The sequence below is a fragment of the Aspergillus alliaceus genome (assembly GCF_009176365.1).
Source record: "Aspergillus alliaceus strain CBS 536.65 unplaced genomic scaffold BDW43scaffold_86, whole genome shotgun sequence".
NCBI lineage: Eukaryota > Fungi > Ascomycota > Eurotiomycetes > Eurotiales > Aspergillaceae > Aspergillus > Aspergillus alliaceus.
In genome coordinates this window covers 2594-27885 of record NW_022474769.1, presented here as the reverse complement: position 1 = coordinate 27885, position 25292 = coordinate 2594, and the positions used below count along the sequence as shown (strand labels likewise).

General features: G+C 47.8%; 8 protein-coding genes across 8 annotated transcripts; 4 read left to right on the top strand and 4 right to left on the bottom strand.

The window, feature by feature from the left end:
• Nucleotides 1-487: 487 nt before the first annotated feature.
• Nucleotides 488-976, bottom strand: BDW43DRAFT_304632 (RpiB/LacA/LacB family sugar-phosphate isomerase; the record flags this gene model as incomplete). Its single annotated transcript, XM_032045636.1, has 1 exon — nt 488-976. The coding sequence occupies one exon, from the start codon at nt 974-976 to the stop codon at nt 488-490; it is 489 nt and encodes a 162-aa protein (XP_031894242.1).
• A 2369-nt stretch (nt 977-3345) lies between these two features.
• BDW43DRAFT_246243 (triose-phosphate isomerase) lies at nt 3346-4714 on the top strand. The gene has a single exon (XM_032039741.1). The coding sequence runs from the start codon at nt 3672-3674 to the stop codon at nt 4536-4538; it is 867 nt and encodes a 288-aa protein (XP_031894241.1). The 5' UTR covers nt 3346-3671; the 3' UTR covers nt 4539-4714.
• Nucleotides 4715-6947, bottom strand: BDW43DRAFT_246242 (dihydroorotate dehydrogenase 2). Its single transcript, XM_032039740.1, has 3 exons — nt 6814-6947; nt 6081-6584; nt 4715-6027 (listed from the first exon to the last, which is right to left on the bottom strand). The coding sequence occupies exons 2-3, from the start codon at nt 6519-6521 to the stop codon at nt 4891-4893; spliced, it is 1578 nt and encodes a 525-aa protein (XP_031894240.1). The 5' UTR covers nt 6522-6584; nt 6814-6947; the 3' UTR covers nt 4715-4890.
• A 354-nt stretch (nt 6948-7301) lies between these two features.
• Nucleotides 7302-9987, bottom strand: BDW43DRAFT_294147 (NOT2/NOT3/NOT5 family protein). The gene is made up of 8 exons (XM_032043910.1): nt 9834-9987; nt 9380-9487; nt 9177-9318; nt 8553-9076; nt 8435-8499; nt 8132-8379; nt 7719-8073; nt 7302-7653 (listed from the first exon to the last, which is right to left on the bottom strand). Exons 1-8 carry the CDS (start codon nt 9844-9846, stop codon nt 7561-7563), a joined length of 1548 nt encoding a protein of 515 aa, XP_031894239.1. The 5' UTR covers nt 9847-9987; the 3' UTR covers nt 7302-7560.
• A 489-nt stretch (nt 9988-10476) lies between these two features.
• On the top strand, nt 10477-11674 carry mrpl4 (mitochondrial 54S ribosomal protein uL29m). The gene is made up of 3 exons (XM_032043909.1): nt 10477-10868; nt 10957-11123; nt 11252-11674. Exons 1-3 carry the CDS (start codon nt 10502-10504, stop codon nt 11381-11383), a joined length of 666 nt encoding a protein of 221 aa, XP_031894238.1. The 5' UTR covers nt 10477-10501; the 3' UTR covers nt 11384-11674.
• Nucleotides 11675-12147: 473 nt separating this feature from the next.
• BDW43DRAFT_316832 (secretory pathway gdp dissociation inhibitor) lies at nt 12148-13982 on the top strand (the record flags this gene model as incomplete). The annotated part of the gene is made up of 8 exons (XM_032048399.1): nt 12148-12193; nt 12256-12280; nt 12341-12400; nt 12470-12497; nt 12568-12913; nt 12968-13519; nt 13577-13834; nt 13894-13982. 8 exons carry the CDS (start codon nt 12148-12150, stop codon nt 13980-13982), a joined length of 1404 nt encoding a protein of 467 aa, XP_031894237.1.
• A 376-nt stretch (nt 13983-14358) lies between these two features.
• BDW43DRAFT_304626 (PaaI family thioesterase) lies at nt 14359-14936 on the bottom strand (the record flags this gene model as incomplete). The annotated part of the gene is made up of 2 exons (XM_032045635.1): nt 14359-14772; nt 14844-14936. 2 exons carry the CDS (start codon nt 14934-14936, stop codon nt 14359-14361), a joined length of 507 nt encoding a protein of 168 aa, XP_031894236.1.
• A 987-nt stretch (nt 14937-15923) lies between these two features.
• BDW43DRAFT_294137 (origin recognition complex subunit 4) lies at nt 15924-18461 on the top strand. The gene is made up of 2 exons (XM_032043908.1): nt 15924-17752; nt 17812-18461. The coding sequence occupies exons 1-2, from the start codon at nt 16184-16186 to the stop codon at nt 18442-18444; spliced, it is 2202 nt and encodes a 733-aa protein (XP_031894235.1). The 5' UTR covers nt 15924-16183; the 3' UTR covers nt 18445-18461.
• The last annotated feature ends 6831 nt before the right edge of the window (nt 18462-25292 follow it).

Here is a 25292-nt window from a genome sequence, read left to right as displayed (position 1 = left end):
TGAAGTACTAACTCTTTATGGAACTATGTGTTGTTTGGCCAATTGTCTCAGAACTACTCGGTTATTCTAGATAATATCATTATGAATGATTCATGGATGGTCAGGAGATGAAGTTCATGAAAGAAGAGAAGATTTCGTATTCTATCCTAAACCTGCGATCTAGGAACTAGCAACTATGACGGAAGAAAGGAAGCAAGGGTAATTCGGCCAGCCAAATTCATTCCAATCGCTTCGTGGTATCGTTGAATCGTTTTGGTGAATGCACTATGAAGATATGGAGAGTTCGCGGAGCAGTCAACCCTAGTTAGGACGCTCTCCAATCGCTCGGAAGAGGTATGAAAACAGGATGTAAGGGAGGATTCACCGGACGCCTCTGTCGGACGGATCTCGATGGTTTAAACGGGCGCTGTGAGCGCCGTCCTTGGGATTGTCGCGTAGACAAAAAAAATCCGTTCACTCGAGCAAGGATAGGATCGAAGTGCCATTATCAGTGAGCCTTGGCAAACTCGGCCTCGTAGTCGGAGATGGCCTGAACCTTCGCAGCGGAACCGCTCTTAGGGTCGAAGCGGTAGGTTACCCACTCGTTGGCAAGCTTCTTGGCAAGCTCGATGCCAATGACACGCTGGCCAAAGCAAAGGACATGGGCATCGTTGCTCAGAATAGCGCGCTCGACGGAGAAAGAGTCGTGGGCAGTGACGGCACGGATGCCGGGAACTTTGTTGGCAGCGATGGCAACGCCCAGACCAGTGCCGCAGATGAAGAGACCACGGTCCGCCTTGCCCTCTTTGATAAGTTTAGCACCGGCGACGGCGGGATGGGGGTAGGCAGTCTTGTCCGAGGTCGAATTGACACCGACATCACTGATGGACTCGACAAGAGGGTTCTTCTCGAGGGCAGCCTTGAGAGTCTCCTTATAGGGCTGGCCAGCCTCATCACAGGCCATGACAATGCGAAGGGGCTTCAGATCGGTAGACATTTTGATAGTTTGATGTATTGATTGACTTTTATGTCGTTGAGAACTGAAAGGAAGAATGGGTTGGAATGAGGAATAGATACCTAAGGAGAATTGTCTTAGGGATTTGAAGGAAATGAAAGACGTAAGGCCGGATTCGAGGAGCCTTATATAGTTCAAAGTCCGTCCCCCTCCTTTTCCTGTTCCCGGGGTCAAACTAGTCCATCCTTCTATCTGGGGGAAGGTTGCGCTGTGTCTCCAACCTTCGAACCAAACCTCGGCGACGGATGAAGGCTATTGATTGGGTTAGAATAGGAGGAGTATCTCTTTTCAATTTCGTTGCGCAACATCTCTGGTCACTTGTTGCCCCACGGGTGGCGTCATAGCTTTACATGGGTATAATGGAGGGATCGGGAAAGAGGGAAATCAACGGAACGACAGTAAATCCTACCGTGTGTGGCTTATGAGGTTAATACCATGGTCCAATCATGGCTGATAGAGAGGTATCGAGAAATGACTCGGATCTTTTAGGGGCAATCAACTTCCCTCCTTTTTTTGTCGCAAAAGCTTCCTAAATCACCATGTACTACTAATGCATAAACTCTGACCGCAGCCAATATCTGCCTCCTCTCCAACGTTCAAGCCCTTGCGTATTGGCCTTCCCCCTGTTAAGTTAATCCATTTCTATGAATTACAACCCTTCCGATGTCTCGCATGGGGCTGGTTCATGGATGCAGCCCATGTGGGCCAATAGCATTCGCTCCACTAATCCGGACACGGCTAGCTTGAGCCTAGGGCATTAGTTTCCTATCAAAAAGTTAGGATGGCACGGAATCAAATCAAACCACCAACCCTGTGAATTGAGCGGTTTTTCTTGGGGTTATCTGGCGACTTTGAGGGTGTCGAGGAACCTCCCTTATGCATGTTAGAGTTCCGACGGGCTGAACACCATCCTCTGCAAAAAAGCCCCCCAACACAATCAAACCAACCGCTGACAATGGTGGACAGCCCAGCTCAATGTATCGGGCACACCTGAAGAATCCTTCGGAATCTGATCCTCGTCGTAGTCCGTATGTACCCCACCAAGGCTCTATACCAGGGATTCTATAATTATTGTTGGGCCATACCGACAGAGAGTTGCGACAGGCGGTAACCACGGACTGTCCTGCTGGGCATCCCCTAAATGAGTAAAGTGTGTACAAAAGAACCTGAATGTAGTGGTTTCGGATTGGTTAGTGAGATGGGGACCTTTTTCGTATCAACGTGCGTAAACTAATGTGACCAGGGACACAATTGAATTCCCACCGACACCAGTAACGATGAATGCATAGCACTACTCAGCTTGGCTTAGTGCAGGATACCTGTGGTATGTGCTTGGCACTAGCAGACGTCAAGAAAAATTGATCTCAGCACATGATATTCGAAATTTGGATTCCAGACCTTCAGATTGATCTGGAGCTTTCCCAACTGTAGATATATAGGGGTCATGTGCAGCTCACCGTCTCCATAAAATCTCAGTCAACTATTGAGACTAGATGTGAAGAACGATCTCGCATAACCCAAAGAGGTGCTCCCGAAAGTACTCCAGGTTATAGGCGCGGCTCGGCTCTGTTGAAGGTGGTACTAGGTCCACTGGGGGACCCCCACCTTCTCGAACCAAACCCAATTCCTTGATTGGTGGCCCACAGCCATCCGATCGATCACAACGAAACGTCCGAGTCCTTAAGGCCCGCAGGCATCAAGGATTCCAAAGTCAGTAAAATCAGCAAACAAAAACAGGAAATTGACGTTGCGTAATATTACCGTTACGCGTCAAACCGGAAAGGCTTCATGCGGGCTCGGAATGCACGGAAACAGTACATCCCATCCACCGGCTTCCGTATCGTTCCATACCGCGTGTTCATTTCCGCTTCAACAGCGTTGGCCTCATCGGTCGTTACAAGACTTTCAATAATTAGTTCCTGTGACCCCCTCCTGAACAGCGCTCCTCTACCCCTCCAACAGTTATTATGGCCCCTCCGCATCCCTCAGATGGCACTGTGGTATATGTTCGTATACCGCATCTAAACAAGCCTCCATAGTATGTACTCTATATACATATGACATCCTCCCAAATTCCAATCCCCATAAACTCCTCCAATTGACATGGTATCCCCAGAGTTATCCACTAAAGGCTTCCCTATCGACCAGTGACATCATCCGCAGAGGTGCATTCGCATGGGACGATCTGCCTTCTCCTCCTTCTGTCGCTGGGTAAGCCCACTTGGTTACCGAGTCCTGTTTTAGTCCCAGACTTTCATCCGCTCACAGCCGCACTCAGGCTCCAGTTAATTAGGTCGCAGTAAATTGAATTCACTGGACGACGACTACCTCAAAGCCCTCCCGTCGCATGGCAAAAGATTGAATTGATTGGCAGAAGTCCCTCAATTCGACACCATCTCCTCGCTATTTTCGTGTTTCGGAGACTTGTTCCACTTTTTCAACGCAAGAAACTTGTCCTTCTGGGTTCCGTCAACTACTAGAGTTAAACTATTCTAGTTCCGTGTCGCCTAAAGTGGAGTTCTAGTGTCGCTGCGGTTATCTCAGGAATCATACTAGAGTGGTCCTATATTCAATCCTCCTCCGAAGAATTATAGGATCCTCACAGAAATCTAGCGGGTCAATAGACCAACCAGGATTCCAGTGACAAAGAAAGAAAAAAGGAGCAGGAGCGGCGAAAATGGCCTCCGCCGAGCAGACTTATCCGGTGCTACCCAGCACCTTACTCATCATCTCCCTGAAGATGTACTTCACACCCACTCGGACACTGGACTATCTCCGCGCTCTGCTCGACCCCAAAAATGACATTGTCCGGCCAGCGAACCGCTCCAAGCTACTACTAGCTCTGATCCCCGACTTCCTGACTATCTACCCCAGCAACGAAATCATCAAAAATTATGAATCCAGCCTAGCCCCCCAAGAAGCCAAGACCTCGTCAACCTTGCCACCCCCGTTCCTCCTCGGCGCTCAAGACTGCTTCTGGGAGCCGCTGGGCGCCTACACCGGAGAAGTTTCCCCGGTCGCCCTCCGCTCCATGGGCGTTTCCATCGTGGAACTCGGCCATGCTGAACGTCGCTCCATCTTCGGTGAAACAGACAACCAGACGGGGCGTAAGGCGGCCGCAGCCTCCGCGCATGGAATGGTGCCGCTGGTCTGTATTGGCGAAATCACAGCGCCAGGCCCTGTTGCGTCAGAGGCCGTCGAGCTAGCCGTGCGCGAATGCGAGGTACAAGTCCGGGCAGTTCTAAATGCCATTCCCCCCAGCGCACCGGTGATCTTCGCCTATGAGCCTGTATGGGCGATAGGAAAACCTGCGCCGGCAGGAGTCGATCATATTTCCGCTGTGGTGAAAAGGATCAAAGCGTCGATTGGAACGCGTCCTGGTGACGTCCGCATCTTGTATGGGGGAAGTGCCGGGCCGGGCCTGTGGGGCGCGGGCGGTCTGGGGAAAGCTGTTGACGGCATGTTCCTAGGTAGGTTTGCGCATGAGGTCGATGGTGTGCGTAAGGTGGTCAGAGAAGTCGAGGAGACTTTGAATGCCGCTTGATCCTCCTTGTATTCCTATTCTCGTAGTAATGGTATGCTGTGATGAATTGCATTTGCATAATAGAGCATGGTTCTGCGATCAGATGACGAAGTCTCTGTGAGCTTTGAAATGTTATGTCTTACATGACCCTTTCTGTTCCACGTCCCTTTATTATCATCATTTTCTATAGGAAACTTGGAGGAATCCCATTGATAGACCTGAAAACCCTTATATTTGATACATGGAACTAGCGCATAGGAGAAGTAACGTTTATTTAGAAGAAAAGCAGAACATTGCTAGGTTTTATAACACTATTGCCGAATACTATTTACATACTCTTGACTCAAGAAACAGTCGCTACCATCATGCTTTTTTATGCCTGCCTCTCGTTGCGCATCTCCTGCTTCACACGAGTCACAGTTCCAATTCCACCATACACAACGCCCGTATACATCATGGCGACGGAGGCACCAGCGTCAAGGGCGGCCTGGGCCTGCTTGCCGGTGGTGATACCTCCAGAAGCGAAGATAACCTTGCGGGGAAACTGGTTAGCAGGGTTTGGCGCCTCCACAGGAGGAACGTTTTCCGAATCAGGTTCCGCCTGCACCACTCTTGTAGTAGCTTCCTTGGCAGCTTCGGCGAGTTCCGACGTGACGGGGGCTTGGTCGAGGAGAGCTCTGTACCGAGCTACCAGAGCCACCGTACGATCAAAGAGCTGGGGGCCAGAATAACCACCGGTCTCCTTCAGGGTGGTCTGTTCCTTCGGGGGGAGTGGTACGCCCTTAGGCAGGGGTTCAGGGCGCCGGTTGGTGGTGTTTCCCACAATTACACCGTCAACTCCCGAGTTCTGGACAGCGGCACAAATGCCGGAGACCTGTTCATCTGCGTCCTCGTCTGGACTGACCTTGACCATGACGAATGGCTTAGTTTTGCGGTCGACGTTCTTCGCTGCGCCGACGACACCCTTCAGGATAGCGGTAAGAGGGGCTGTCGCTTGGAGATCACGCAAACCGGGGGTGTTTGGGCTTGAAACATTCACAACGAGAATATCGGCATATTTGGCCACACGGTCAACACAGTATACATAGTCACGCTTAATGGCTTCAATGTCGGCATCCGGGGTAGCCTTGTTCTTCGCGACCTGAACAGCGAGGAGTCGTCCTGGCCGGAGACTACCCGGGGGAACACCAGCTTCACCGTTCAAGACACGCTCCTCAGCCTGGTCATGCAATCCGAATCCATGGGTGTATGCGTAGTCGCGAACTCTTTGTTGCAAAACAGCCGCCATATGGTCGGCACCCTTGGAATTGAGACCGTAACGGTTGATCATGGCTTTCAGGGAAACAAGCCGGAAGACACGAGGCCGGGGATTGCCTTCTTGTGGTAGAGGAGTGGTGCCACCCACTTCGACAATCCCAGGCCCGATCTCAAAGAGCGGGTCCGGAATGTCAGCGTGCTTGTCCAGTCCAGCAGAAATACCAATTGGATTGGCAAGAGTATATCCGAAGACCTATAGCCAGTTGTTCAACATCGGTCCCAAAGTGTCACTGGAGGAGCTATTACCTCAGTAGCGAGAACACCATCGCCATCCTGGTTACCCCGTTCTCTGGGATGGAGACCATATTTATAAAGAGATTTCAAAGAGTCCACTCCAAGATGGTGCGCATCCTCCGCATCTGGGTACAGCAGCCTAATCAAAGGAACCACGCCGTACTGATGAACACTAGCCCTAGTATCCGTGCCATACACGTATCCAATTAAAAGGGAAAGAGCCAGAGACGTGCTAATAATGGTCTTTCGCAGTCCACGGCCTGCCTTCTTAGGTGCTTCTTTCACTGCTTCCGTTGCCTCTGGCGCAGTATCAGAGGCATACCTCAAGCTTCCTTGTCGAAGAGCCACGGGCTGTCTATGGAAAACTGACGGTCGCTGAGAGCAACGGAAAGGAATTGCGCGAGCTCTCGGTCCGGCAGACCTAATGGAAGTGGTGAATGAGGTTGATGCCATGCTTACTATTTAATACTCTAAATAGGAGCAAATCATTGACAAAGTTTCTGTTCGCCAATGGACCTATGGAATGGTTAGCGGTTCCACATCGAATATGCGCCTGGTGACATGACCATCAGGCATTGGTATTGACAAATCAAGCAATTTCATCCGAAAGCAAAACGGACTTAAATATTTCTGTATTAAGGTCTCCTAGAGCTCTCAAGCTCTGAACCACTTGACCAGACAACCCCCACCCGTATGACAATACCTTGCTTTGAAAAACATGCGAAAAGGAGTCAACATAACTCACCTATATTTTAATCTAGTTATTATTTAAAGACTGTGTAAATTGACAAATAGTAGATGTCTTCTCTCCCAAGCAAAGCAGACAAGCCAATCCCACAAGAGACAACACTTGAGGATGGTACTGGAGCATTCTTCGAGTCCACTTTTGTTTCTTGCGTCAATGGATGTGGAGGGCGGTCAAAGGGTATCTGGCAGAATTTATAGGACTGACGGAATGTGGGCGGTGTATGTATGTGGTATGATATGATCTATACAATGACTGACCTTAACACCCAGGCCGGTGAACCTGAGAAGCTAGCCTCTTTAATGGGTATATAGCACCCAAGAAGATGTAGCATACTTCTGCAAATATCACATCATGCCTTCGATGCTGTCAGCTGCCTTGCCTTGGGGAGAAAGCATCTATGTACAAAATACAAGCATTAGCACGGTTAAACTAAAGACTAGATATACATAGCTACAGGTCAGAGCCCTAGTAGTAATCTTTTCTGGGGTTCATGATTAGATGAATATGCATGACTATATTACGCTCGAGTCATAGGTATTCAGTGCCAGCATTGGCTTATCTGCTTAAAGGTGCAAAGAGTGACAAGATCATGATAGTCATTTTCTTTAACGCATATCCCATTTCCTTATTGACCACATATGCCCTGAGAACAGCTATGGGTCACTGGCAGCCCGGAGCAACCATAGGAAACTGGGAAGAGCCCAACGCCGTTGCTGAATCCATCATTGTGCTCCTCTGGGATATTCATGAACCATGTTGTGGAAATCCAACGCGTGCGAGTCCTCTGTTGGGATCCATTCTGTTGTCAAGATCTTCATACCGGAGAATAAACTCGCGCTGCCGGTAGGAAATTCGTTAGCACGTGGAAGAGGTAGCTTGGTTGCAAGTGGGTCCTATCGTACTCTGATCTTTTTCCAGCTGGCAGGGTCCCAGATAAGGTATATACCTCGTTCACTGACACCGCGCTCAACATCGACAGGGCCGGGATATGTCTCATCACGGGTAAGCCAACACCTCTCAATCTTATGATATCTCCACTTGCGACCCATCAATTCTTCTGCAACTACTTCTTGCATAATATCCCGCGGCATGCTGTAAAAAATGTAGAACAGTGTCTCGTCGCTAAAGCTGGCAATACGAGATTGGAGTGGCTGGATATTGGCAACGTTGTAACAAGAGGGTAGGGAAAAGTCCTGCTCTAGGGGCACACCCGCCATGGATGCAACGAAAGGTGAAGCGAAAGTCGTATGTAAGGGCCTGGAAAATATTAGTTTAGGCAGGTGGGTTGTAACTGAGTCAGTAAATATAGACATACTCCGGTTGGTTCAAATCCAAGCCTAATGTCATCAGGTCCTGACCTACTGCAAGACTCGCGATATCTGGGCTATCACTGTGGATCATCCGCAAGAGGCCTGCCAGACCAAATTTATCGAGCTCGCTCATCTCGCCTAATGGCGGTTGCTCAGCACTTTGGACAGCTCCAGAAGGCTCTGGTGCGTCCCCAGAGATAGGCTGTGGTTCGGTGAAGCTGCGCTGAGTTGACAACACGGCGGTGCTCAAGTCCTGTAGCTTCTTGTAAGCATGGTTACATGCAGCCATCAGTTATTGTGGACCGAACCTCTTTCTCTTGACCGACAATCCCATTGGACGCTTGATTGACAGGCGATCGTGAAGTTCCAATACCTGAAAGTGATTAATCCTCTATCATCTGATGAGTAAAACCTCGACAAACATACTTCCTGGCCCCGCGTTGGCAGGCGACATGATTCTTTCCTGTCCGTTTATTGACGCTGAGATCACGTTGCGATTCTGCGCAGACTGGGCTTGACTTGCGCCCGTGAGTGGTAGGCCAGCGCTGTAGCTGCCAAATCCCGCACTTTGCATTAAGGAGCCCCTACGGTCTTGACCAAGCTCTGCCGCAGCATTCCGTCCCAGCGGAGGAAATTCCTCGATATTGCCTGTTTGTGGTTGCGCGCCCGTGCTTAACTGACCACTGATGCCCTGCCCACCGTTTCTATAGTCATCAAGCCGATTGGCGAATTGGGCTCCAGAGGGAAATACGTCATCGTGCGAGGGTTGGGACTGTTGTTGAGAAAGTGATTGTGTTTGAAGCGGTCGCGAAGGTGCTTGAGACGTGGGGTGTTGCTGCCTTTGGACAGGGGTCTGTTGCAATGCTCGTTGGCTGGCATTCGCCCATACTAAATGTCCCGGATTTTGAGCCTGAGACTGTGGAGGTGCGCCGGATAATGAAGGAAAATCGCTAGCAGGCAAAATCTCAGCATTAGCATTTAAAACGAGAACCCATGCCTCCCAAATGCGAAAATTCCTCGAGGCGTGAAAATAGGCCATATCACACTCACGACAAATCAAGAGGTGTAGCGGGTTGCGATCCACTGAGACTCTGTGCGAAAGACCCAATATTGCCCATATTGCGCTGCTGGTTATTTTGAATCCCTGGGGTTCCACCCACGGGCAAGTTGAAATTCCAAGCAGCACCGCTCCCTATTTGGCCTTCCTCCATTAGTCCCCAACGTTGTAGCTATGTCATTTGATGCAATCGCACCTAGTTTCCCGTTTGGCAAGCGCGTCGATGCCAATGTCGCATTCCGAGCTTGTGCTTGTTGCTGTGCGGGGAATCCAGACATACCCCGGAGCGGTTGTGGGCCTGGTCCTGGTTAAAATATCAAGAGTCAGAACATGAAAAGTAAATCCACAAGATTGAACAAGAAGTGTTCCGCAACTCCTCCGTTCAAGGTACCCGAGCCTTGTCAATGAAATCTTGCAAGGCTACCCAGTCACAGATCAAGAGCCATTCTGTGAATGCATACAATTGGTGTAAACCCCAGTCCAAAGCCGGACTCTTCCTGATCACAGGAGGCCCTTTGGAACAGATGAAAATATCCTGGGAACAATATATGGCCATATGTAAATTGATCAAAGAAAATCACTTCTCTGACTGGCTATACCAATGCCGAGCCTTGAACAGCACAAAATAAGAGAAGAAAGATAGGACAAACCTGGCCGATTCATGATGTGGCAAACTTCCAAAAAGTAGTCTGTATATGAGGAATCGTTGTTATAAGAAAATAAGGAGAATGTACACACAAAGAATTTGGGGACGTATTGAAATCACCAGTGCTTCCAAGGATCTCTGGCCACTCTCATGCGACGGATACTGGAAGTGGAGTGGCTGCAAACGCGCGCTTCCCAATGGGCACGGGCCATGTTAGCCGCCCGCTTTATAACTTTACGCTGTATCGAATAATTATCGATAGTTAGAACAGTACTTCCAAGTCCACTGTTTCGGAATTTATTCCAAGCGTAGTATAATATATCCATAAATTGAGGCTTGACCTATTACATTCTCTCTTTCTTTTCCTTTTTTATTGAAGAACAATCTCTTACATTGTTCTAGTACCTTTGTATAGTCCCGTACCACATCTGGAAATGTTCTCAATAGGAAACAAAGAAGTTTCGGATAAAGATCTCTACGGTATACAATAACCCATACGTACTAAGTTGTTGTCCGGAAAATGTCAGTGGCAGTTGATGATATTGCCGCGACATAACAAGCGGCTGTTTCTCACGTGATTTACCCGCCGAAAAGTCCACTCACTCCCGTTAGCTTCTGCTCGGAGATGTTCCTTCGAGCCTTCTTGTGGAAGGCTGTTCCCTCCAATTCACAATGCATCGTCAATCTGTTACACGGCTTGCTCGCCAGTGCGGGGGTCTTCCGCTGGCCGAATTGCCTCCTGCCTACCTCGCGCCGTCCCTCCACTTCTCCGTGATCCGGTCCCCCATTCAGTGCTCGAACTTCTCCTCGACCGCTGTCGCCGCCGGCCATGGACGTGATCTGAGCAAGTCACGCGGTGTGTCTGCAATCCATCGTACCGGTCCAAAGTTCAAGTTGGGTGTCTCAAAGTACCCATTGCCTAAGCCTGTCTCGCCGGATACTCTCCAGAAACCTCAACTTTCGCCGGATCATGGGCTTTGGGCATTCTTCCCTAGGAGTCGTGCGGTATTGGCCACGCCTGTAGAGGACAACGCGCATGGTTAGTTCACTTTCTTTCGGTTCTATTGGGGACTGGAATAAGAGACCCTCTACTGGAAACCGCGCGATGCTTACCAGCAACTGTTTAGGCCGCCCCTGGTCCATCCAGGAACTCCGTGAAAAGTCCTGGGAGGACCTCCACGCCCTTTGGTGGGTCTGTGTCAAGGAACGTAATCGCATAGCCACTGCTTCTCTGGAAAGAGCGCGATTGAAGGCAGGTTACGGAGAGTATGAGCTTAATGAGCGGGATCGAGCGGTGAGTTCTTTTCCTATTCAGGCGTCTTGGGAATATTATTTGTGTCTAGACAGCACTATGTTCCATCCCATCTATGCAACTTGCGCCTGTTTCTTGGGATCAGATCACTGACATTTACCTTAAAACAGGTCCGTGTTACCCAAAGGAGTATCAAGCACGTTCTTCGGGAAAGATGGTATGCCTGGGAAGATGCCCAGAAATTGTACAACAGCGGCTATCGGCCACAGGAGGATGCTGAGGAGAGATCGAGCACCGCGTGATGTTCGTCCAAGAGTTGCAGTTCCTCGAATATAATGTAAGGACTTATGTCTGTGGTCATTTGTTCTATGTATGTAGTATTATCACTCTGTGTATTAGTCCAATTGTTTTCATGACTGGTAGGATTTAGTAAAGGATGTTTCTTCCTGAAAAGGGAAATTCTACATGTCGATTAGACCACAATCTTTCGAGTCCAGATCGTACATTCAATTTCAATAGTTCTGGGGTCGTCTGATAAGGGGTTAAGTCCAAGGTATGTATTAAGTGGCATCCATATACTCCTTATAATCCACGATCTCCACATATATATTTGGCAGGAAAAGGGGTGGTAAAAAAATGATGGTTCAGGAGGTCTCCGTATAGAATTTTTTTTTACTAAGTTTTCTCTTGGATAGTAAGAGATATTACGATACTTAATTACGATTCTAGAAAAGCCGTCTCCTTAACTATCACCCCGAGGTAGGAGGTTATTTGGATCGGTGGAGCCGTTTAATTAGAATGAAGGTGAATTGTTGCTCATTCATGATCCGCGGGGGCAGACTAGAGAGTGGACATGACGGCCTAACGACCAGAACGTAATAGGTTGCTCTCCTTTCATGACACAACTCACCGCTCCAGTTCAATTCTCTGTCTCCGCATCCTCCCACCTTGACATTTCAAGTCTTCTTTTACCCACGTCGCTGAACTCTTCTATCCTTTCTTCTTTTCTTTTAGTCTCATTTACGTTGAACCTTTGCATCTGTGAAACTCTACACCATATTGCATCATGGATGAGATCGCCCCCGAATATGATGTGGTTGTTCTCGGCACTGGTACGTACTACTAAACCACTGCCCCGCCACTCAACAACCAGCTGGACTAACACCCCTCTCAGGCCTGACGGAGTGCGTACTTTCAGGGTATGGACTTTCCTTGATTCTCCCAATCTCTTTTCAGCTCGCATATTGATTAATATATAGTGTTCTGAGTGTCAAGGGCAACAAGGTTCTTCACATCGATCGCAATGACCACTACGGAGGGTAAGTATCCATGTTAGGGAGCTATTCCGCCAGTCACACGTCACCCCGCTGCTAATATTTTGAAACCAGAGAGGCTGCTTCCGTGAACATCGAAACAGTAAGTTCTACCAGAGACACTTTATCTATGTCTTTGTTCACTATACTAATTTCGCCTTGGCGCTGTACAGCTCTTTAAGAAATACGGCAACGTTCGCCCCGGCGAAGAGCCCTGGAAGAAGTATGGACGGGCCAACGACTGGAACGTCGACTTGGTCCCCAAGCTGCTCATGGCGAACGGCGAGTTGACGAATATTCTGGTTTCCACCGATGTCACACGTTACCTTGAGTTCAAGCAGATTGCCGGCAGCTACGTGCAACAAGGAAAGAGTCCCAAGGCCACCGTGGCCAAGGTCCCCTCCGATGCCAACGAAGCACTTCGCTCGTCTCTCATGGGCATGTGGGAAAAGCGGAGAGCTAAGAAGTTCCTGGAATGGGTTGGTGAATTCAAGGAAGATAATCCTAGCACTCACAACGGTTCGTTACGTGGGACCCAGTACTTGTCTCGTCACGTCTGCTAATCTTGCCCAGGCTTGAACATTGCTCAGTGCACCATGAAAGAAGTCTATGACAAATTCAGCTTGGAGGATAACACCCGTGATTTCATTGGTCACTCAATGGCTTTGTATCAGTCCGACGAGTACATTAATAAGAGTGGAATGGCCTTGGATGCTATTAACCGCATTCGCCTGTACGTCAACTCTATGGCCCGCTACGGTAAATCGCCCTACATCTACCCGCTCTACGGTCTGGGTGAGCTTCCTCAGGGCTTTGCTCGTCTGTCCGCTATCTATGGAGGTACCTACATGCTTAACACCGACATCGATGAGGTCCTCTATGAGAACGGCAAGGTTTCCGGAATCAAGGCAACCATGAAGGATAGGGATGACAATGGCGAGACCATGAAGTTCACCACCAAGACTAAAAAGATCCTGGCCGACCCATCTTACTTCCCCGGCAAGGTCAGGGTCACAGGGTATTTGCTGAAGGCGATCTGTATCCTGAAGCACCCCATCGATAAGACCGACGGCAGCGACTCGCTGCAGCTGATCATTCCCCAATCGCAGGTTGGAAGGAAGCACGGTAAGTGTTCACCGGAATCAAAGGGTTGACACGACAGCTTTTGCTAATATCGGCTAGATATCTATATCGCCATGGTTTCGTCGGCGCACAACGTTTGCCCCAAGGGCTACTATATTGCTATCGTCTCGACCATTGCCGAGAGTGATGCCAATCACCACCTTGAGTTAGAGCCTGGCTTTGAGCGCCTGGGTGAAATCGAGGAGAAGTTCTTCGGCTCCCCCATCCCGCTTTACGAGCCTCTGGATAGCGGCGAGAGTGAGAATATCTTCATCTCCAAGAGCTACGATGCCACGTCTCACTTTGAAAGCACAACAGGTAAGTCTTGTTTTCATAGGCCTTGAGGGAAGCGGAAGAAGAAACTAACACTAAATCAGCCGATGTTCGTGACATCTATCGCCGCGCAACAGGTGAGGAACTCGTCGTTGAAGGCCTCCGGGAGGATCAGCAACTTGCCCAGGAGTAAATACCCTGTCATCGCATTTTGAGAATTAGGTAATATATCATTGCTTTGGATGTTTTAAAGTTGAGCCATCTTGCTTTTGGGCTTTCTTTCCTTTTTCTTTTCTTTTGCATCCCTCAGCCATCACACTCTTGGAGTCGGCAGACCTCCACTTTGGTATATATATTGTACCCTTTTAAATATAAGTAGATGCCAGTTACCCTCTGGGGATCCTCAGGGTCCGGTGTTGTCTTTCTCGGTTGCCCTAATCAGACCATCAATAACAAAATGTAATGCTGCTTTTTTTCAAGTCATCTTACTCCATCTCCTGTGGCCATGATTGTAATTTCTAATAATATTAATGAAAGGCATTAAGAAAATATATATAGCGGTTCGACAATCACACTCGGCCGCCCGCCTCGGGATCTGTGTTGGCTTTCTCGTGTTCGCCAACAACGCAGACATCCCCAGTATCAGCTCGTTGGATCTCTGCTCGCAGCAGCGCCAATCGCTTCCCCATGTGAATCACCTCACATACCAATCGAGCCTCGAGATCTCTAGGAACAGGACGCAAGTACGTCACTCTGAGATTGCGACTCACTCCACCCAACGAGAAATGGCCGGGCTTGGAGACACCCATGAGAATCGTGGTAGATAGATTATCAATCAACGTAGCAGCACAACCGCCATGGAGCGTCCCCACAGCATTGCATATTTTGGGGGCTACTTTGAAAAGAAACGACACTCGCGCTGGAGGGCCCTGAGTTGCGGACTCGAAGCGAACATTGCAGGCGGTGGCATCGATATCCCAACGCTGTAGTATATCAGTGACTGGTTTACTTGAGGACCTCATGAGTAGATATGATTGTTATGGTGGGGATGGACCTCTTCAGCATTTTCAATGTTCATGCCATTGGAATAGTGGTAGACAAGGTCCTCGAATTCATCTAGTTGCCTGTTTGGGGCGCTGATTGGCATTTCGAAGGTGGTGATACTGATCAAACTCCAGGATTAAAGCGGACGATGATTGATGGATGCGGTCAAGGGGTCTATGAATTCGGTAGGCTTCTTGAATAGAGAGTGGATATATGTATGTGTATTCGATTAAAGAAACCTAGCAGTTGGATTTATGCGAAAGACTAGGAGATAAACTTCCCTTCGTTCTAGCCGAGGTTCACTGCTTAGCTGTCGTTTGGCTTATGGGTCTAGCTAGCTACACCATTAATTTGGGGTTAATTGCACTCTCGGTGGATTGTAGGACATGGTATGTCGGTGTCGGATGTGGGGACTGGGAATTGGATGGACAAGTGTCCCTGTTCTGTGTCTTGATACAAAAGCACTCTCCAACGTTCTGTTGGCTGGGATATAACTCGTGTTATATATTTAACAAACTTTACCGAGGTACCATCGTCATGATGTATGGGGTTGATAACCTATAATTTCTTGGTTACCCAAGCCACTAATAGCTTAAACCAACTAATTCCCAGCCTAGCGTTAAGAATAAACCCCCAATATCTAGGATGTGTTCCTAAAGCAATATAATCGCCCCAGTCCGTAGCAAAGTATAGTATGAATGCTCCCAGTTATGTCGATCAGGAGGTACACACAGAAGGTACATACTAACGCACCATTCCTAACTCACGCAGCTCACAGAGCCGTTCACCCATTCTAAAATACAAATAGATAAACCTATCATCACCCTCCATATGAAAATAACCCCAAACCCTAAAAAAATGGGTGTACTAAAACTGACCTCATCTCACCTGACCTCGCGTCACGCCTTCTGCCTCAGGCGACAAGGGCGGAGTTATCTCAAACAAGCATCCGCTAGATATACTTGAAGGTCCATAATACAAAGCCGCTCGTTACTGTATAAAGCGCACCTAAATCGTAAGTTATGCTACTGTCATTGGAACAATACTATCTCTCTTTCAATGTTCGACTAACAGGTACCGGTCACATTAGATTTATTACGCAGGCACAGATCTCCGAAAAATATTTCCAACTCCGCACCGACCCTGCCCTTGTTCGCGCTCCCTTGGACATTCAGCCCGATATACGTGCCATTGAAGCTTCAAATTAGCGGAATAAGACGTCTATAGTATATGCAGTGGGTAAGGTGAAGAATTACTCGAAGCCGTGCTTTGTGATTCCCCTACGTCTCGTACGCCGGGGTACGATTGAGTCGCGACGGTCGGGCCGGCTATATATCGGTTACTGTGACGATGAAGGATTCGCGGGCTAGCAAGAGGAGGAGGGTGTCTGATGCGCTGAGTGTAGATGAGGACGGTGATGTTGCGATGGGCGACGACGTCCGGGAGGCGGTCGCCGCATCGCCCACCCCGCAGAGACCAGCTCAGGCGAAGGAGTCTTCAGATGACGAAGGCCAAAGGTCCCCGACTATGCCTAGGTCTGCGCGTCGCCGATTGTCAAAAGCGGGTCAGAAAGTTGCTATAGACCGGCTGGAAAAGGAGAAAGAGAACGGGACAGAGACAGAGACGCCCTCAAGGCCTAGTCTACGGTCAAGTGGACGGCAGCGCAAACCGCCTCAGCGGTATGAGGATGAAGTTGCTGGTACGCCTGCATTGACAAGGAGGACTACCGCATCGGCTGGTCGGAATGGGGCCACTCCGAGGAGTACGCGGAGGGCAAGACATGCGTCGGAAGAGGCCAGCGAGGCAGAGTCGCCGCAGTCGGAACCGCAGACTAAAAGGCTAACGAGGACGAGGTCCAGGAGAGCCCCTGTGAGATTTACTGGTGTTGAGACAAATACGAGTGGCAATGCGGCCGAGGGGGAAATTGGGATGCAGCAGTCTCTTTCCCCGGATGAATACCAGGATGGGTTGGACGATCTTGTTTCAATGCAATTAGAACAAGATCTCACCCAGACCGATTTGACTGCCAAGGACGAGACTGTAGTCGAGGGCGAAACGCTCCCGGATTACGCTGAATCATTACAAACACTGTCTTACAATGGCTTGACCGCTGAATTGCAAACGCTGACTAGGATCATCCTTGAGAAACTTACTAGCAAGAGATGTGTTCCTTTGAAAGGCCTGGAGAGTGAGTATGACAAAGTTCATCAGCTTGTGGAGCAAACTGTCAGCGTGGGAGAGGGCAATTCGATGTTGCTTCTCGGATCACGAGGATCCGGAAAGACCGCCATAGTCGAGACAATCATCTCGTCGCTTAAAAAAGAACACCGCAATGATTTCCATGTCGTCCGCCTCAACGGGTTCTTGCATACAGATGATCGATTGGCACTTCGTGAGATGTGGCGTCAGCTTGGTCGTGAAACCAATACTGAAGAGGAGGCCGGAAAAGTAAGCAGCTACGCGGACACGATGGCCACTCTTCTCGCTCTTTTGTCGCATCCGGAAGAGCTTTTTGGTGCTTCTAATAATACAGACACTGTAACTGCAGCCAAATCCGTTATTATCATTCTGGAGGAGTTCGACCTCTTTGTTTCTCACCCACGTCAGACCCTCCTGTACAATCTGTTCGATATCGCACAAGCACGGAAAGCTCCCGTTGCAGTTCTGGGCCTGACTACGAAGGTGGACGTGACCGAGATGTTGGAAAAGCGAGTAAAGAGTCGGTTCAGCCATCGCTACGTCTATGTTCCACTTCCTAGATCGCTAGAGACCTTTTCCGATATCTGCTTAGCGGGACTGAACCTGGAAGATAGCGAGGTCTCGGATCTCCTGGAAGAGGCGGCCAATGCGGATGATCATTCTCTTATCAACTCCGAAGGGTTTGGCAGACTCTTAGAAGGATGGAGAATGTATTTGCAGGTATCGTCACCTCCTATTTGTAGCTGCTATGTGGAGACAGTAAAGCTTACCTAGAACAGGGCCTGTGGAATGACGAGGCGTTCCAAACGCATTTACGGAGGATATTCTTCCAAACTAGGTCGGTGAAGGAATTCTTTACGAGTGCCTTGATTGGCATTATGGAACTGCATTACAGCTCCTGTGACCCCATAGGCGGAGCTGCCACGCTCCAGATCCCAACACCGGCCAGTTTTAGCAGCCAAAGCCTATCCTGTCCCGATCCTGCACTTCTCCCGTTCTCCACATCAACGATGACCTCAGCCAGTCCATCATCGCTGCCCCTATCTCTGTTGCTGGCCGCAACCCGGCTGGCTGCGTTATATGACCCGGGCCTAGAAGCTACACAGCCTCAGAATCTAGCCCCTCTTGCGCTCTCGTTCCCCGCTGCATATGCCGAGTATGTCCGGCTTTTGACGTTCGCTAAAACGTCCGCTTCCGTATCTGGAGCAGCCGCAACCCCTGGACGAGTCTGGGGTCGGGATGTCGCACGTGAAGCATGGGAGAAGCTGATCAGTTGGGGATTAATTAGTCCAGTTGGCGGTGGTACTGGCACTGCAGATGGTCGGATGTTCCGGGTAGAGATTAGCTTCGAAGAGGTAGTTGACATGGCTGGATCAGGTGGTTCCCTGGGGAAATGGTGGCGGGATGGCTAAGGATTAGGATATGTGCGTCAGCTAGTAATAGACTATTATTATATTATGATTATTATATTTATTCGTATCATATATTACCATTCTTTATTTTCGGGTAACCAAATGTGTGTGTAAGTACAAGTATTACATGGATGTCGACCAGAATGGATAACAAAGCCGATGCCCTACAAGGTGGCCGGTTAAATGGAACACCTTCTGTTTCTTCTTCCCATCCTTATCAATTCGGGCTTACATATTGATAGATACTAATGTTTAGTATAGCCCGGTACCCAGTTGATTCGGTCATCCTCCGAGGGCAACAGGAATCCCTCTCTCTCGAGGGAAGGTATTGCATGATTTGTGAAGAAAAGAAAGAAAGGAAAAAACTTATTAATGCGCCATCGGCCTATAAGATCTTCTGTTCAGTAAACCGTTTGACGATCACCACCGCAATTCTCCGTATGACCTAACGACGCATGATGGCATACAACTTGACCCAATAAAGCTACTAAATTAGACATGAGAAACGGGACTAACCTGAGTCCGGTTCATTTTGGATCCTGCAGTTCTTACACAGAGATTGAACAGGATTCTTCCGGACTATGCAAAGAGGATAGCTTAATGAACTTACCAGGGTGTGAGGAAAGCGATGTGGAGAAGATGGAGATTGTTGGGGATAGTGTGCAATTTAGCTTGAATGTCAAAAAGACTATAATATGGATAGTTATGATAATTATAGTCTTGGCAAAGACTTTTTGCGTCCTCCACTTCACTTTCCCCCCTTTCTCATCCTATCCCATTAATCTTGTTGATGTTACTCAACCGCTCGGATGACGGGTCGAGAACAAGATTCTGTGCAACCCCCATGGGATGCATGAATGCCTGGTCTGGTCAGGTCTGATCTGGCTTCACTGTCTCAAGAATTGCTGAGTATCTATATATATACATATACATACTTTCTGGATAACCAGTAGTATCATTTGGGTCCGGCATCTGGTTATCCAAGTTGAATCTGTCAGAAGGTTAGCCCTAACCATTGGCTCCTCTAGACATTTCCCTATCATCCTGGTCAATCTCAAGTGTATCTTGAATTGCCAGCGAATCAGATGCCTTCTCTCCACACTAATGCATGAAATGTCCTTAAGTAGTCATTTCTATTTCGCAGGTCTAGGCGGGGGAGGATTTCTGTCGGACAATGTCAAAGGGGTATTTAGGGTCCTGTTTATGCGTCTGTCTCTGTTTGCTACTAATGGATCTGACCGTATGGAGGGATGTTTTGATGGATTATTCATTCTTTTATATTGTAGCTCGTCTACCTAGCGAGGGCTATACTACTCGATACTGTTTGGTGATGTTATCGTATAATTAATCCAAGTATATCGAGTCCAAGCAGCAATCCGCATGGTCTGATCTTGAAACCCAAGAGGCCACTTAAGAGTCATACAGTGACATCCGGATATTCTCGACCAGAGGATGATCGCAAGATGAAACAAACATTGATGCGTAAGATGCGGTCAAGCACCCCTGTTCCCCCTCCAAACCAGGTTTAGTTCGTCACTTCACTAGTGAAAGTGGCTAAAGCAGAGTGACTGGTGCCGCGCCCAATGGGATGAACTATTTGGCCTTCAGCCATCATATTTCGATCAGCTTATATCAATTGAGATCTGCTAATGACCCTAGTAGACGAGAACCACTAGAAAACGTCACACGATATAGATACTTCTTGCTAGTAGTAGTACTTCTGTAGTATTCCAAATCAACCCTGTCCATATCCGTATACTTCTAAAAGAAAAGTAATCCTCAGGCATGGCACCCCTGAGAAGGCTTGGTGGGCCTCCATATCACGGCGCTTAAACCTCCTCCGCGTGGAAGCAAGGATCTGCACTTGCCAAATGAGAAGCTTTCAACCCGTGGAAGTTAGGCGTCGGACTGGTTTTGCCGTCCTTGCATCCATAGGCAACAGTCGAGCGGTGGACCAGACCAAGAAAAAAAGGTATGTACTCTACCTACAGGTACAAGCCAGGCAACAGGAGTTTCGGACTTGGCCTGACGTTTGTTGATGCCATCCGGGGCCACATGGGTTTCTGCAGTGTACCGTAGCGAAATCCCTGTTCGGCAAGTGTTGTTAGGACGGTGTAACAGTACGACTTACATACCCGTACCGGAAATAGTACGGTATTCAATACCCATCTCATGATATGGACGGAACCGGAGTGACGGTGTATCCCTGTGGTATATACCACACAAGGTTCAACTTACCGCCTTCCCGGAAGATCCTCCACGTGCATTCACCAACAAATTCACCCGATACGTGGTTCGGAAACTTTTTCTCTCTCTTTGCGTTGCTTGATAATGAGTTTATGGTTCGAAAAATTTTATTAAATTATTGGGACGATAGTTACGGAGCTCCCCGATATATACAATTTGAGGATTGAGTTTGATGGTTGAAGATTATATCATGTTCAATACCCAAATTTTACCCTATGAATTAAATCGAAAGATTGAGCATACGATCCATTCTTCTCTATACTACTTACATATTTCTACCGCCAGCCTCGTCAGCCTCACTAAAGAATTTACCCATAGCAATACGTAAACTCAAGTCCGATACATTATATATTACATCATGATGAGAATATCAGCCCATCGATCTCCTTGCCTCCAAAGGAATCCACCCGGAGTGAAGAACCCATTTTTTTTTCCCATTTGTGGTTGGGGCGATGTTACCTCACAACTCGGGAGGTTGGATACGGATAGCACACTAGCGAGCGAAACCCACCTTCTAGTGGCGTTCTAGAACCCTTCTGGAAAACTTCTAGCGCCGCCCCCTGACTCCGTTCACTTGGACCTATCCATATTCCATTGAATGTTCGGCTTCCACTCGGAGAAGTACCTCCTTTCCTCCGGCCTTGAAGGCAATAGTCCGATTAACCTTCATTAATCATACCATGGATGGAGCGGGACTAGTTCGGATTTCGAACACCTAAACGTTCTAGTCTACGGTGACGGAATGATATCATATTTGAAGTTTTTAAGACAAGTTCCGATCTGACGCAGATGGAGTTCGCTATTTCTCGGTAGATCTCGCTAGTTCAAACTCTTTTCGTCTTTTCTTCTGCCCCCCCTTTCAACCTTTGATTTGTCACATGAAGTTTAAATGGGCTATCGATGGTATAGGAAATTTCGGAACTTGCCGTCGCAGTCCCTGGGCCAGATGGTCTGGGAAGAAAAAGGGGAAAAATAGAAGTGATTCTCGATATTGGATATTTGTTTCAGGGGTGCGGAGTCGGAACCCAATTTTTGAGGATCGGTGGCTATCTATAGCATTCAGATGATACAGAGTACAAATCTAGTCAGCAATCTGAGAGGCGGAAATATTATCCAATTTCTTTTTCTTTTTTCGGTTTCTGTAGTTTTCCCTAAGTCCGGCCTGGCTGTACTTGTGATGTGCGCCAGGGGAAAAGACAGGGCAGAAGAAAAAAAGCAAAAGGATAAAACTAGAAATTCACGATCCCCTTTCCCCCTTTGGCAATGTCTGGTTGACGACTGGTCTATGCGTTCAGTACAGAATAGAGTGAAATCCTATCTAATGATAGCGTCGATATCTATATCGAGGGACAGAAAGTGTTGATTCTTGCCTGAATCAGTCACCTCGATCCATGAAGTATTCTATCTCCCCCTGTCGATAACTCCCCTCCCCCAGACAATTCTGCCGAGAAATAAATTACACAACAGCATCCTAATCCGGTAAAGTATTCATTCATGGTACAGGTACAATACACAAATCTCGTAACCGGAAAACCACGTGGCTCCCACAGTAAAACCAAGGGCTATTTTTGCCATCCCTATTGAATTCTTTCATTTCAATTGGATAAAGAAGTTTCCATGTACAATTTCCTCATCAAGTTTAATCTGAAATTTTTTTTCTTTTTTCTTTTTTGGTTTCTTTGGGGTAGTCTAATTCTCCCATCTTCTTCTCTTTTCTGAACTAAACCTTCCCAGCTCCACCAATCTTGACCGCTACAAGAAATGGGTCCCCAGGAGCGTCTAGTAGTCTAATCGTTACTAGAAATGTTTCAGGATGGAGGACCGTCCGTATTTTGGCGCTGGATAGACTATTTTTGCGGTCAACTACGGTCTACCAACCTAGTGACCTTTGGTTTGCTTTTACCCCCCATCAGTATCTTACGCTGTTATCAGAACCCTGTTTTTTCAATTCTTAGTAATAAGTTTCGTCAAGTAGACTACGATACATACTGTGGTTGCCAAGTTACACCTACACATATAGTCACTACTTATATCAATACTCTGTAGATAGATATTGATGTCAGGTCCACCTAAAGGACACAAATAAAGTATACTAAAAGGCTGATTTCATGGTATTGAAGAAAACGGATCTCTTAGTGACGCTAAGATGACGTTCGCGTCATGAAATGCCTGAGCGGCGGCGGCGATGTCCTTGAATTATCATCTGGGGTGAATCCTGAATCCTACAGCCTTGCATTGGGTACGGCTTCGGCATGGCTGTTGTACATATAGGCGGATATATGGATATATGGAATGGATTTGGGCGTTAGTTTGATTCCGGAGTTGGTTTCGGACTGGGCGGAGTTTTGACAGATCACGGGGCAAAGGAATACGAGCTGATGATCATAGAGGATTCGGATCCTGTACTTTTTACAGTTTTTACTACTCCATACACATGTACCTACTAATTTATGCAGACAGCCGCAGTGTCTGTGTGCTATATAAAGAAGCTTGGTGTTTATCGTCGGTTGATTACCACTAGCTGAATGCAATCAGAAGAAAGGGGAAGAAGAAAACAAAGAAAATATTGACAAGTCCTATCGGCACTCCGTAGGCTGATTTGTTATCTTGCATCTACGCACTAGGGAAATGCTGGCTAGGAGAATCAGGCAAAAGTAAACAAACAAAAATCATCTCAAATCAAAGACCTATATTTGACAAGTGGCTGATGCTTGGCAACATCTAGGCCCTTATCATGCCCTGACTCGGTCGTAGGCCACACCCTCAACACTACTGACTCTTATCCTGGTTCCCACTGTTTGCTTGTGGGAACAGCATGGACGTCCGACAAACGGAGTGCTTGCGTCCATCCAACAGGATCAGCCACTGGTATCAGCCTCAAAGTGACCTGTCATTCTAGGCTCAAGCTTGTCAAACGACTTGGGACGGATAATCCCTGTCATCTTTGTCTCGCGTGGCGGCCAGGGATCTTCGTTCATAACATGGAGAGGAGAGGATCTCTTATGCAGGGGCTACATGGCATTAGTAGTGTTTAGTGGTAAGTATAAGGTCGGCAAGTGCTTTTGATTATGTAGGATATCTATCAATTCCGACTTGATTTATAACTTCTTCTACCTCGATGGCGGCTCTCCTCCCTTGTTTGTTTGTATAATTGTTCTATGTTGTTTGTTTCCATTCTCGGCCGAGGGTGGATATGAAGAAATGATATCGTAAAATATTGTAAACCCCACCCAGTGCTTTTACTAATTGGAATACAAAGATGGCCCAGGCTGATTCTTTCCGTAGTATGTTTTGATATTGCTTAGGCATGTTCTTACTGTAGAATGCATGATCATTGCAAGACAGGTTTTTTTGGTACCTTGAGACATCAGCAAATTCTGCAGTCTTACCGCAACTTCAAAAAAAGATGCCAAGATAACGGATTGGTACATCGAGGAATCCAACCGAAAGGCGTGCCCCAGATGAATTGCGCCATTGTGGTCCAGCTCTCACCGCTTCGTATTCTTTTCTAGAAGAGTGGGTACCGGCCTCAGACGCTGGAAGTGGGATTCACGGTCAATACTCGGGATATTGATCTATATCGAGGGAGTTTGACCATCAACAATATATAGTCTTTGGTTTCCTGTTGGGAGAGCGGGACATCTGTAGAAGCGGAGGCAACTTTGTGACCACAAAAAAGAAAAACCTGATATTGGAGTTGATTAGGAACCTTATTGCGCAGGACTCGGCCCTATCGCGCGGTCGCCAGCAACGTTAAATCTGATATAGAGCTCATGTCAGATTTGGCGATCAGACCTTTGCCTGAAGGAGCCTCAGAGAAGGGGGAAATGAAAGTTGAGGGAAGAAAGGATCAGTTTGAGTTTCAGATCCTTGTTGTTATACGCCAGACGGCAAGTTTAGACTTTGTGGCTGGTTTGATTGGTCAGTTATTAGCCATTTTCTAGGCCATTAATAGCAGCATTTGGGTCAAAGAGCCATGTAGACGAGCGGACCAGTCGTGTGTTGAGGGATGATAATGAAACAGTTGGCGATTGATATATCGAAACGGGAAAATGGTGCGAAGCTAGTCGATTGTCGCGGACAACGCGGCAAACTGACATTGGGTCTAATGCATCTTTTCTCCCCGATAATTAAAAAACAAACTAGCTCAAGGATTTTCTGAATGGATCTCATACCTTGCTTCAGCATTTTCCTAACCACCGTTACGTCTGTATGTACGTCATACCGTACGTATGCTGTGGGAATTAGGTAGCTTGGACGACCTAGGAGCTCCTGGAGAAGTGAAAATTTCGAAATCACCAATGGTTTCAGAACTGGAAATGTAAGCAGAACGTCACTTATCTGTCATAAACTGTTTTTAAGTCACATCGAAAGGAACCCTGAGAATCCAAGTGCGAATATCGTGAGCGGCCGACAACCAGCCAAGCCCCCCGAGCAACCATAATCCTTCTCCACGTGCGTCCACGTGGACCGCATGGATCGGTTAGGAGAAAAAAGAACACATCTGGAAGAGTCATGGAAACGGAAAATTGGGCACAATTCCCCAAAGAGGATATATGGAAGATAAAAAACAATTATACGGTCCATTTGTACTCAGCTAC

Coding starts and splice junctions, on each gene's coding strand:
- BDW43DRAFT_246243 (XM_032039741.1), top strand. CDS start 3,672: ATGGCCTCCGCCGAGCAGACTTATCCGGTGCTACCCAGCACCTTACTC.
- mrpl4 (XM_032043909.1), top strand. CDS start 10,502: ATGCATCGTCAATCTGTTACACGGCTTGCTCGCCAGTGCGGGGGTCTT. Junction 10,869..10,956: donor TGTAGAGGACAACGCGCATG/GTTAGTTCACTT, acceptor GCAACTGTTTAG/GCCGCCCCTGGTCCATCCAG. Junction 11,124..11,251: donor TTAATGAGCGGGATCGAGCG/GTGAGTTCTTTT, acceptor ACCTTAAAACAG/GTCCGTGTTACCCAAAGGAG.
- BDW43DRAFT_294137 (XM_032043908.1), top strand. CDS start 16,184: ATGAAGGATTCGCGGGCTAGCAAGAGGAGGAGGGTGTCTGATGCGCTG. Junction 17,753..17,811: donor GATGGAGAATGTATTTGCAG/GTATCGTCACCT, acceptor TACCTAGAACAG/GGCCTGTGGAATGACGAGGC.
- BDW43DRAFT_246242 (XM_032039740.1), bottom strand. CDS start 6,521: ATGGCATCAACCTCATTCACCACTTCCATTAGGTCTGCCGGACCGAGA. Junction 6,028..6,080: donor ATGGTGTTCTCGCTACTGAG/GTAATAGCTCCT, acceptor AACTGGCTATAG/GTCTTCGGATATACTCTTGC.
- BDW43DRAFT_294147 (XM_032043910.1), bottom strand. Junction 9,319..9,379: donor CTTGCCAAACGGGAAACTAG/GTGCGATTGCAT, acceptor AAGGCCAAATAG/GGAGCGGTGCTGCTTGGAAT. Junction 9,077..9,176: donor GCTACACCTCTTGATTTGTC/GTGAGTGTGATA, acceptor TTTGCCTGCTAG/CGATTTTCCTTCATTATCCG.